At 40.4% G+C, this 12,429-nt stretch overlaps 1 protein-coding gene across 1 annotated transcript in view; it reads left to right on the top strand.

Annotated features, from left to right (window-relative positions):
* LOC146808979 (myeloid cell surface antigen CD33-like) overlaps positions 1-9,752 on the top strand; it is a 262,011-nt gene extending 252,259 nt beyond the window's left edge. Inside the window, exon 6 of the mRNA XM_085615777.1 lies at positions 7,510-9,752. Coding sequence (XP_085471903.1) covers positions 7,510-7,698 — 189 coding nt within the window. The 3' untranslated portion in view covers positions 7,699-9,752. The remainder of the gene's footprint in view (positions 1-7,509) is intronic.
* The last annotated feature ends 2,677 nt before the right edge of the window (positions 9,753-12,429 follow it).

The raw sequence follows: 12,429 nt of genomic DNA, 5'->3' as shown, positions 1-12,429 counted from the left end.
TTATGTAAATGCTTTTCATATATATATTGTTACCTATCAATAATGTTTTGTACTTCACTTCCTGAACCTTCGTGGTGACGGAACATGAAATCCCAGATTCGAATCTGTTATGGAATAAAGCCCATTCCGAACCTCTGATACCATGGATTCTGCCTCTTATTTTACTGAGCTATTTTGTATTATGTTCCCGTATCAAATTAAGTCCCGGTAATTAAATTATTTACCACAGGACAGCGCCTAGACCATAAGCACTCGCATCTACTACTATTATACTTTGGTGCAAGGGATTGAATGGTTTCAAATGGACTGACTTAACGATTTGTTCTTTGATGAAGGTAAAATCATTTTGACATTCATCTGTCCAATTGAATTTTGAACCCTTCTTCATTAATAGTCTAAGTCTGTGAACTTTATCGGCAAATTGACGGACAAATTTGGAATAGAATTCCGCAAGACCCAGGAAAGAACGTAGTTGATCCTTGTCTTGAGGTGGTGGTGCATTTGTGATTGCCTCTAGTAATTTTTTCTTCGGCTTAACACCATCTTTAGATAGAGTATGTCCCAAATACTCAATCTCTTGCACACCAAATTTGTACTTTTTAATACCTACTGTAAGTCCTGCTTGTTGTAACTTCTCTAAGGTCTTGGTTGACGTCGCATCATGTTCTTGATGATTGGCACCCCAGACTAACACATCGTCTTGGAATACTAATACTCTTTGTAACCCTGTCAACATTTTTGACATTACCCTCTGAAAAACTGCTGCTGCGGAAGCTAATCCAAATGGCATTCTTATAAATTGGAAAGCTCCCTCAGGTGTGATAAACGAAGTGAGATGTTTAGATGCAGGATTTAATTTGATCAGATGATATGCATTGGATAAGTCGATTAATGAAAAATATGCTGCATTGTTCACTGAAGATATCATTTCATTTATGTGTGGTAGTGGGTGTCGATCTATAAGGATATTACAATTTAATTCCCTCAAATCAACACACATGCGCACATTTCCGTCCGGTTTTTGCGCCAAAACTATTGGACTAAGCCATTCTGATGATTCTATGGGTTCTATTACTTGGGCTTCACATAATCTTTGTAATTCTGATTTTAATTTGTCTCTCAGAGTGAATGGTACACTTCTTACTTTATGAACACATGGTACATTGTGCGTTTTAAGTACAATGCGGTGTTCACATTTTTGTAAACAACCTAAACTCTTACTAAATAATTTAGGAAATTTAGTTGACCATTTGATGGTTTCAGCATCTTCAGTGACTAGAACTTGTTGTGGGTGGTTGGGATTTAATGTAATTCCTAATTTCTTTTGCTCACACCACCCCAACAATGCTCTTCCCTTTTCCACCACATATACTTTGCTGACCGCTGTCTTACTTTTGTGAGATAAGGTACATTCAAAATATCCCAGCAGTGGCAGTTTAACTCCACAATATACTACTGGTTCGACATCAGGGATCTTTAATGTATGACCCCCCCACCTTTTCCCATGCATGTTTGTCTATAATAGTGTATGGGGAGCACGAATCAGCCCACACTGTTATTTTAGTGCCATCGATTCCTAAATCACATTTGGGCGGATTGTAATTTTCAGATACTTCATTTATGGCGTTGTCACATATGACCATTATTTCTATTTCCCCTTCGTTCTCAGAACTATCATTCTCTACATTTTCATCTATAGCATTCACAGGGTGTTTCCATTTTGGATTGAAAACAGATCCCGCTTTACACATGCGTGCCAAATGACCTATTTTTTTGCATTTGTAGCACTTCTCTTTGACCGCATAGCTTCTTTCAGAATCTGCGGTATGTCTTGTGCTGCCACACCTGTAACATATTTTGTTAAATTTTTGATTAATGTGTGTGTTGCTAGTGTTGTTTTCCTTTTTATTAGTTTGTTGTTGGGTTTTCTTTTTGTCTACCACACAAACTTTTGTCATGACTCCTTTATCTGAACTTAATTCCTTAACATATTTGGACGTGTTTTCAATTCTTCTTGCTGTCTCTATAGTTTTTTTAAGGGTAGGATTATTCATATCTAGTAGTCTCTCTTGAATTTTTATGTTGCTCGTTTTGTTTATAAATTGATCTCTTATGATTTCTTCATGAAGATCTCTAAACTTGCACGTAGCTGCAAGTGTCCTCAAGACAGAAATGTATTGTTCAACCGTTTCGCCCGGTTGTTGAGATCGTGAAAAAAACTTGTGCCTTTCTACTACTATGCTAGTTTTTTTCCAAAATGTTCCTCTAATCCGTTTTTTACATTAAGATATTCATCTCTGAGGTCTGTTTCTTGGTATTGTATTTCTGTTTCCTCACTGTCTTCTTTATTTTCATCATCATTGTTTTTCTCATCTATAGCAATTTGTCTTTGAATCGTGCAAATAGGTAATGTTTTTAAGACTTTCCTGCCCTCAATACCTAAATTATGTTTTAATATAGCTACTTTCCGAGACACTAGGAAATCTTCACCACCAATAGCCTCTAAGTAAATTTCAAAGGATTCTATCCAATCCTCCCAAGGTAAGGTGGGTTCTCAAGGGATTTGTAGAAATGTAGGTGGAGCTACGATAGATGACATATCCATATTGCCAGTGTTTGAATTAAAATAACAGGTAACAGGTAAATTATACTCTATGTTTTACAAGTATGTAATGTTCTTGGAAGTTATGCTTACACTTATACTCGAATACAGTTACTACATATAAAATTCACTAAAATTGACAATTAATTGGAAGATAACCTGTTAAAAAAAATAACAAAATAACACAAATAATGTAGTCACCGTCGTCTTAAGCGCTTCACCAGTTTCCTTCAGGTTGTAATTTGGATATTAATGCAGTCAACGTCGTTTTATTTGCTTCACTAGTGTTTCCTTCCTTCAGATTGTAATGGTATTCTTGTTAATTGTTTTTTAAATTTTTTTATTGTAAACCAACAAATAAAGTTTTCTCCTGCTTGCCTTCCCTTCGTGAACGCGTTCTAGCGCGTATGGTGGTTGTTATAGCAACCTTGTGTTGTATTCACCGATCGTGTGAAGTTTGGAACGTCATGACGTATTGCCGCTCCCACAATACATTGCGCGCGCTGAGAGCGAGAAGGAAGAAACAATGATGAAAATTCCTCGTGACGGTGTGAGTCTTAGATCATGGCCGAGTAATTCCGTTCAAAGGTAAACACGAGTGCTGTTTACTTACATTTACTATCAGTTTCAGCTTGGAACGTTGTTATGAGTTTAACGAAGGTTAACAATGGTGTGCTCTTTTTCCACACAGTTTCCCAATGCACGCGTAACGCTCACCTTAATCTCTTTTGCACCAATTATTTATTATTTTTTTTAAATCAATACAGTCATACATCCAGCTTCTCAATTAGTCTCTTTAAGTATACTCGGCTCTGCTTCCACTCATATGTTTCCCTGTGCAGTCAATCAACTTTAACAGGGCTATACTTCCACATTTTATATTTTTGGTTACTCACGTTGCTGTAGCTTCACAAGAACTCTGTACAGTTGTCGCGTTCGGACTGACTACCTTTTCCACTGCCTTTATGATGTTGACGATTGCAGATCTATTAAAAATTTTGTAAATACAGCAGTTTCATTCTCGTTTGAAGACTCTTGTACATCCTCAATTTTCTGTAGCAGGAAACTGCAGCGCTGATGTTGTCTGAGGGTTGATGGTTCGTGAAACTTCGTTTTTTCCGGTCTGTTTTGCAATGAAAGTTTCCTTCTTATTTCAGTCTGAGATATACATATATCCCTCGCTCGTCGCCACTTTTAAGACGAACAGACCAAGTAGATTGAAGAGTCTTTATTCAAGTTAGTAGGAACAACCCCCAGATACTTCCTCTCCCTGCAACCGCCAGTACTTCTCCTGGTATGCTCACAATTCTATTTACCATGGAAACTCTTGCAGAATTCAGAGACTGTTGCTAAGACAACATGGTAGGTTGTAGGATGTAAGAATATAACACATAGTATTAAGTATTCCTAGGCTGTGGGGTTTTAGGTTTAAACCTATAATAACTGATAAAACCCCACTGAAAGAGAAATAGCCCTCACCAGTGAAAACATATAAACACTGAATAAACACCTGCACAACCACAAACTAAATGCCATTCAATGAAAGGAAAAAGAGAGTAAAAGAGTCATTTTGTTTTACTTCCTGAAGGGGTCAATACAATGTAACTTTGTTATACAAGCTAGCAGTAAGAAAGACTGGGGTAAAATTATTCTGCTTAAGTTTTGTTGTTTAGGGATGCCACTAAAATATTGTTTCTTCTTCCTTTTGCTTTTTTCAGTTTTGTGGTCTTTGTTCTAAAGAGGCAGGGTTTCGAAGCATGTTTTAGGTCTTGTTTAATTATTTTATAAACTGTAGAGAATAAGGAAATATCAAAATCATATTTGATATTTTGGCTGTGTTTGATTCTTTCACTGATAGGTAAAATGGCTGGTTTCATAAGAATCTTTCCTAATATGTGTCATCATATTTACCCACAGAGAATGGGTAGAAACCCTAGATACATCAGCCCACAGTTTCTAGTGGGTCAGTATTGATAGTGGGTGAATTGCCAACACCTCAGGCTTTAAACATTCAATGCAAGGTATAGTGACAAGTATATGTATAAAGAGCGCTATCGCCAAACATCTGGGATAGTCGTGAAAACATGGAACACAGTGTCACTTGGAATGCTCTGCCGAAAAAAGGTTATTTCCAAGCTCAACAAAGATTAGAGTGATATTTTTTGGATTTGCAGTGATTTAGCTACGTATATGAAAAAGTTGTGAGATGACCTGTCAAAATTGATACCCGAGCTGAAGTGATTCCCTGTAGGAGATTCTTGCCACTTGTTAGATGGTATGCTGAAGGCATCTTTACAATCTTCAGAGTTAATGAGGGATGCTATTGACTTTTTAGTCCATTCTGGTGCACTGTTTCTTATGCACAGGAACTAAAACACAAACATTTATCATTTTGTGCTTTGTGTGAAATCAAAGAAAGAGTCATCCCAACCGTGTCCCTTAGCTGATGGTTCTCAGTCCAAGGGGCTATGAATGCTATATTATCCATGTGGCAACCGTTTACAGAATTTGTGCTGAGTGATGATGCCAATGCAAGAAATGTGAGGATCTTTGGTCGCATATTGATAATGATGTGAAAAAAGTACACTCTACTGCATTATTAGAGTTTTACAGGAAAAACATAACTGCTGTAGTGAACATAATAAAAAAACTAGAGTCTGAAAAAACCCTTGTCTGCCAAGTGTTCGGCATAATTGGATAGATGTGAAACATCTCCTTGAGAGTAGGCAGGGCGACACATTTAGTGACTTTGGCACTACAACGTTTCATGTTAGAGTGCTTGCCACTTGGTAAGATAAACAATGTTGAAGACCAAATAAGGAACATTTATTTTACAATGTATGAGAAATGGCTTGCAATGATACATAGAAATGTCCCTTCACCACCAATGGCATTTGAAGTCAATGAAACCTCACTGTGGTACTCTGTAAGTTCTAGATCACTTCAGTAAAGGGGAATTTCCTCCGTAGTTTCTAAAGTGCTGCTTCATTTTTGACCGCTTCAATTACTCTGAGGGCATAAGCACCCAGCTCAATGCAAATGTTGCAGAACCTGCCCTAAGAATCACAATCTTCAAGTGCACCAGTATTGGCATGGAAAGCTATGTCAGCGGCCAGAGTTAAGAAATTGTGTACTGGCATTTTGGCGTTGCCCGTCTCAAGTGCCAATGTTGAGAGGGCCTTTTCACAGAAGTTTACATGGGAAGGAAAGAGCGAGCACACATGACCAAAGACTCACTGAAGAAGTATTGTATGGTGTACTACAATAAGTTTAATTTGCAAAAATCTATTTGGACCTCATATACACTATATGTACACTGTCTATATACCATGTTCTATCAGTGCAGAAAACAACCAATAATAAAAGCAAAATGTTCCATAAACACCCGAAAAACCCTCTTTCTGTTGTTTTTAGTGGCGCGAAAATGTGTAACCACTGATAACAACTGTTTTAAGGTATTGAAAACACTGAAAAAACCCCACCAGAATTTACCAGAAATAGAAACTGAAAACAGGAAAGCCTAAGTATTCCCCATTTTCCAACCTCTTGCCCAGTTTCCAACTGCATTTACCACTTAAATGTACACCTGCATGTGTAGAAATCTCTGTACAGTCGAAAAGAAGTCAGCATAGAAAAGATAGGTGAAAGCACACATAGAGCCTTATTATGACTTTTGAGGTAAGGGAACGTGCCACACCATAGCCCCGCTCCCACACTGCCTAAACCATAATTAGACCGCCCACCCGATTACGACTGAAATTCAGGTTGGGTGGTCCTGCACCGGTTGACCCATGGCGGTGCCTGTTTACAGGCTCATAGGAGAGCAGTACCAGGCACCGCAATGGAAACACCATTGCAGGTTCCTGCTGGGCATGGGCTGTTAAGTCCTTGCCCTGTAGGAACTGGGGTGCATGCAGACAGGGGGGGCACCATGTGCCCCCCTGCTTGCACACCCTGTTGCAAAGGCAACAGGGGAAACTTTGTTTCCTCTCCACCACACTTTTCATGGTAGGCTCACTGGCATGAAAACTGTGGCAGACAGGTAACTAGTAAAATGCTTGGGAGACCGCCACCACCCACCACGCGTATTGTGGCCTAAAGGTCACCACAACACCACCAGGGATCTCTGACCCCAGGCAGTGTGGTGGTGCCAATGCAGTCCAACCGCCCAAGTCATATTAGGACAATCGGACCACCGGTACGGCAGTGTACACACCTCCACTGTGGCTATGGTGGTCCAATGGACTGCCGTAGTCATAATAATGCCCATAGGCTTATTAATAAGATTTTGTGGTACAAGTGTCTCAGCACTACTAAATAAACTTTGTGAATCAGCCCATTAGAGCTGTGTGTCTTGGGGGGGGGGACAAAAGGCCAATTCTTTTCTCACTTGTAAAAGGCATTTCATGACATTTATATACACTTCAAATTTTAGATTTATTTCATTGCTTAAGTGTTCTACAATGTTACTACAAGAAAGTTTTGTTCACCTAAATTCCATGAAGAAAGCAGCTGATGTGCGAAACAAGGGATAGCATGTTTTCAAATGTAGATAGCGTAGACCAACTTTATGCTCTTTAGGATGATGTAACAAGGGAGGTTACCAATCTGTTGATTAATACAAAAGCAGCCTCATGCAGAATTTATATAGAAAAATAAACAAAAACATGGTCATAACTGCAGTCTAATGAACACATTGTGCTGAATACAGTCTAATTGTGTGGACATTAATTTCCCAACATATTTACAAGGTTTGGTGCACTGTCATTCATTTATAAAAACGTTTTAAAAATGGAGACTCGTGAGAACTTCCTGGTTTACGAGCTTTATTATTCCTTCCAATTATACATCTTTGTTCCCAAAATTAACTTACTGCTCTTTTCCTCCCTTGTCTGCATTCTCTTTAGGATCCCAGGACTGAAAACAGTCCATCTTCTGGTGCCAATGCAACACACTCTAAAGATGAAGATATGTATGCGAACTTCAGAAATGACAATATTCAATATGCGTCCATACGCTTCTCCAGAGCCAAGCCCGAAAGCAAACCAAGACCACTTCCAGAGGAGAGCTTATATTCAGAGGTCAAAGTGGGCTAGCTGACGGAGCTTCCTAATTTATTGGTCCAAGAAACTGTATATTTTCTCTGTTTCCAGTAAAATATGAATGGTTTCCTGTACATGGAGTCACATGCCAAGATGTGCCTATGCTTCCTGAAGAGTGCTAGCAAGCACCTGTCATTCCAGTGATGCTGTGTCCTGTGCTGCTTATGATAATGATAATCTGACCTACTGACTTTTATTGACTGCAGTCATGATAGACTCTGTTGCTTAGACTACAGTAATTGTGCTCATTAGTAAATCTCTGTGTTGGTGATTGAGTCTGAGTTTTCTCAAGAATGCATCTAGTGGATTACAGCATGCCAAGTGGAGATGGCTCTGTGAAGATTTCTAAAAGAGTGAAAATCAAGTAATCGAATACCATTGACCACAGCCTATTGCAACATGAGCCATGAAGCAGATATTGATCTACTGAAGAACCAACATGGACCTAAACTTCTTGAAGCAAATTTAATGCAAGGAGTTAGGGTGGGGAGCAGCAACACTGCAGTTTCTTTTACCGCTCAGGCTTGGATTTTTGGTGTGGACTGCTGAGGCGTTTGCTGAGTTTCCAGTGTCATTGTGTCTACATTTTGCCCAGTGAAGTACTAACAGTACATCTCACATTGTAGTGGAACACCACAGACTGGATATTTTCACCCTTTTAAAGCTTTATTAATGAAAACCTACCTCTTGTGCACCACTCCATGCAAGGCCAGAAATGCTTCTGAACTCCTAATTTTTCTTTCTAGTCTACCTAGTTGTGTTCCTAAAGAGAAAACAATGTCCAAGAAAACATCAGCTTAAAACCGATATTTAAAATCGGCAAATCTATATTCAGATGTACTCTTTCATGCCACCTATGTATAACTCTGAGCAGAAAAACATTATTTTTTAATGGTTTCTATGAGCTGCAGTGAAGCGTTGATTTCAAATAGACCTTTAAGGCGCTTAAGTAGTAATCAAAGCCACAGTCTACCACGCCCCAGTCTGGGCCTGATCACTCTATTCGCCTAATCTATTTTTTGTCTTGAATTTGAAGTGATTTCAAAATAAGTTGCATGTAGGAGGCTGCTACTGTGGAGGGGTTAAATCTGGACTGCAAAGATTTGAAGATACATTGTTAGCTCAAGAAACTTTATACTGTGCTTTGACTTGCACGCCTTTACCGGCTCTTAATAATGTGCAGGATGCTAGCCATGAAATACTGGGGTGCAATATGCCCTTACTATGCACATTCAAATATTAGAGACAATTTTGCTTGAAATGAGATATAATAAGAAATCACAATCCAAAAGATCTTCTCTCCAACACGAGAAGATGGAAAATCATTCTTGCATAACAAGCCTAAATTTTTTGGGTGTATCGGAGGAAATAGAAAAGGAGGGAGAGTAATCCAACTCAATAGGAACTTGATTTAAAAACAGATGACCTCTCAATAAAGCAGGCACATATGGTCCAGATTCAACAAATGCTGCAGGCGAAATATTAACACACCATCTTAGTGAACATTGCTGATTACTGAACTAAAGTACAAATTCTGACCAAGGCTATTCTTTAAAAATATTTTGGGGCTTCCGAACAATTCAAGTTTCAGGTTCGTTCCGACGTCACTTTTGCTAGGAAAGAATTTAAGGAGATGTTAAACTCATTGAAAGCAGCTGGTGTCTAACCTTATCTCTTTCAACAATCAAAATTGAAAATTTTACATCAAGGTTGTTTCCACAGGCTTATGAGTTTAGCAATCAAAATAACATCCTCGGCGATAGTGAACTCTACAAACCTCCATAATATAACATAACATAACCTACTAAAGGAATGTCAAAAATGCAAAACATTTGTGGTCTTTTTCAATATATTGAAATGTTTGATTTAAGTACTCTCTCTGCACATTTAATTATTCTAAATGTCACACTTTGATAGCGATTTCTGGGCAAAAGCATTAGGTGCTGTGGATATACCTGATTTACAGATGGATTCTTTTCTGGGGGTTTGATTGATGCATTCATTACGTTTTTATTGATACGCTCAATAAAGGTTTTGGTGAATTTTGATGTTCAAAGGTAGCCCAGGGCCTGGCAGGCGACAGGTGCTCAGGGTGCTACTACATGGCACCTTCAATATGGATTGGATTTTGACCTAAGGGTATTGATGGACAATTGCCTTTTAGAAGCAACACAAAGGAAGGGTTGATTTTCAGAGAGCTTTGTTGGGAGGGCGGTCACTAGGTGCTAAACAAAACATGTTTTTTAGAACCATTTCCTGGAGGTGGCATTTCTAAAGAGCTGATATATCTGTATCAGATGTTTGGCGATATTAAGAATATAGCATTTTACAACTCATGCCAAGTCAAGTCAAATAAACTTTATTTCGGAGAATATCTCCATAAAAGATGCATAGAATTATACTATTATAAAAATATTTAAAAGCATGCATAGAATTAGTTAAAAAGTGGTTTAAAATATTTAAAACATTTAGAACACAGGGACATCTATATGGCCGCTCGTTACAACAGTCATATACAATTTAAACCAGTAGAAATTGAATCAGGTAAGCGTTTTCAGGTACCGTCTCCTTGTATGCCAGAAAGCCCCCAGAAATGTGGCCACAGCAAACACAATATGGGCAGCCATTTCACTCTTGAGGATTCTAAAGGTTTCATGACACCTAGTAAAACCCAAGTTCCTGCAAATGGGGATGATCCATTTTCTCCGCGCCTCACTATAGCCCGGACAAAAGAATATTATATGCAGTTCAGTTTCATCACTTACTCTGCATGCCGGGCAAGTGCTAGGTGCGGACTCAATCCAGTGACTAGTGAGTGCACGGATTGGCAGGGACCCATGCCTCCATTGCAGATACAGCTTCCTTATTAGTACTGGGTGTATATTGTCCAGGGCTGGTTCCAGGCTATAAGCATTTTTAATACAAATAAATTGCTCCGTGAGGGTCCCAGGGGTTGTGCAGGGGTGCAATGTGGGAGCCTTGGAGTCATAGTACATTTTAGTGAGAGCCTTTTTTGGAAGCCTGGGGCAAACATCTAGAGGATCATTCCATAGGGTGTCAAGGCCTAGACCCACCAGACTACTCCTTACAAATTTGAGCCAACCAATGTTCCCCGAATTCGGAAGGCTAAGGACTTCCTGCAAGCCCTGCTTATAATGGATCAATTCGGGCACCGCCCACAATCTATGCCAGTAGATCAGAGGGCGAAGCGCCAGATCTTCTTCCAGGGGTCTAATACCTAAGTCAAGTCTTAGTGGCACTAAAGGTGTACTTGAAGGGAGGGCTACTAAGCACCTGAGAAACCTGTTCTCCTCCTTTGCCAAGCAGGACGAGACTTTGTGGCCCCATAAATAACGGCTCCTCTGGCTTGCGCCCTATAAATGTGGAGCGGAGGGCCTATAGGTTTAAGAGTTGACGTATTCTTCCCCAACAGCCTTAATATCCCACCCACATGTTGTACTAGTTTTAGCTTTGCTTTCTCCTGATGCGGACCCCACCCCATTTTCTCATTGAGGGTTACACCAAGATATTCAAAGGTGTTAACCCGTTCTAGCGTATTGTTCCCTATACGGGGAATGCAGTGGAACCTAGGCGGGGGATTGAAGGCCATAAATTTGGTCTTCGTGGTATTAATCTCCAGTCCGTGCTCTCTACAGAAGTCCACAAAGCCATCCAGAACACGGTGGATTCCCATCGGCGACTTGGAGAGGAGGAGGGTATCATCCGCAAACATAATTGCCGGAACCCTCCTTCCTGCCAGCTTTGGGACGTCAGAATTAGGGACCCCGTTGAGGTGGTCAATGACCCCATTGACAAAGAGGCAGAACAGGGTCGGTGCAAGTACGCACCCCTGTGTTACCCCTCTGCCAACGGGAAACTTGTTGGATAGGGCGCCCTGCTTGCCACACCTCACTTGAGCATAGGTGTTGATGTGAAGTCGAATAATCATCGACAATAGATCACTTGGTACCCCTACTCTAGCCAGCACTTCCCACAGCTTACCGCGTGGAACCAGGTCAAAGGCCGCCCTCAGGTCCACAAATACAGTATAGAGGCTGCCACCCTCCAATTGTATTGTTTTCCAATATATGAGGGACAGCCTGAAGACCTGGTCTATGGTAGAGACCTTTTGTCGAAACCCAGCCTGGAGGGGGCTCAAGATTTCCCTATCTTCGATCCAGACCGAAAGTCGATCCAACAGAAGCCTCGCGAAAAGCTTCTGGGGGACGTCTATCAGACTGATCGGTCTGTAGTTGGCTGGAAGCAGAGGTGAACCCCTTTTAAATATAGGGACAATCTCTGCCCCCAGCCAAGTAGAGGGAACCGCCATACCGTGGACAATGGCATTAAAAAGTACGAGGAAGTAGGGGGCCCAGATTCTAACCTCATGTTTTAAGAGGTCGCCTGGGAGCTTGTCAAGTCCTGGCGCTTTTCCCGAGGAAAGACGAGCAATCGCCATTTCCAAATCCTCCAAGTTAAAATCTTCCATCATGGAAGAATTACCAGTGGTTAGGGACACTATCTCTCCAGCCTCGGTTCCCAGGTGATCCAGCCCAGCTACACTATAGAGGGGTGAAAAATGTTCCTCCCACGCTTCGGGCGCAATATTTGCCTCTATAGCCAGAGCAGGCTCAGCAGAGCCATGTTTCACTATTTGCCAGAACTTCCTGGGATCTCTGACTTTGAGAGCAGATGTCATTTCTGACCAGTTCTCCCAGTCCCAAT

The sequence above is a fragment of the Triturus cristatus genome, chromosome 7, assembly GCF_964204655.1.
Source record: "Triturus cristatus chromosome 7, aTriCri1.1, whole genome shotgun sequence".
In the NCBI taxonomy this organism is placed as follows: domain Eukaryota; kingdom Metazoa; phylum Chordata; class Amphibia; order Caudata; family Salamandridae; genus Triturus; species Triturus cristatus.
This window is presented reverse-complemented; position numbering and strand designations above follow the sequence as displayed.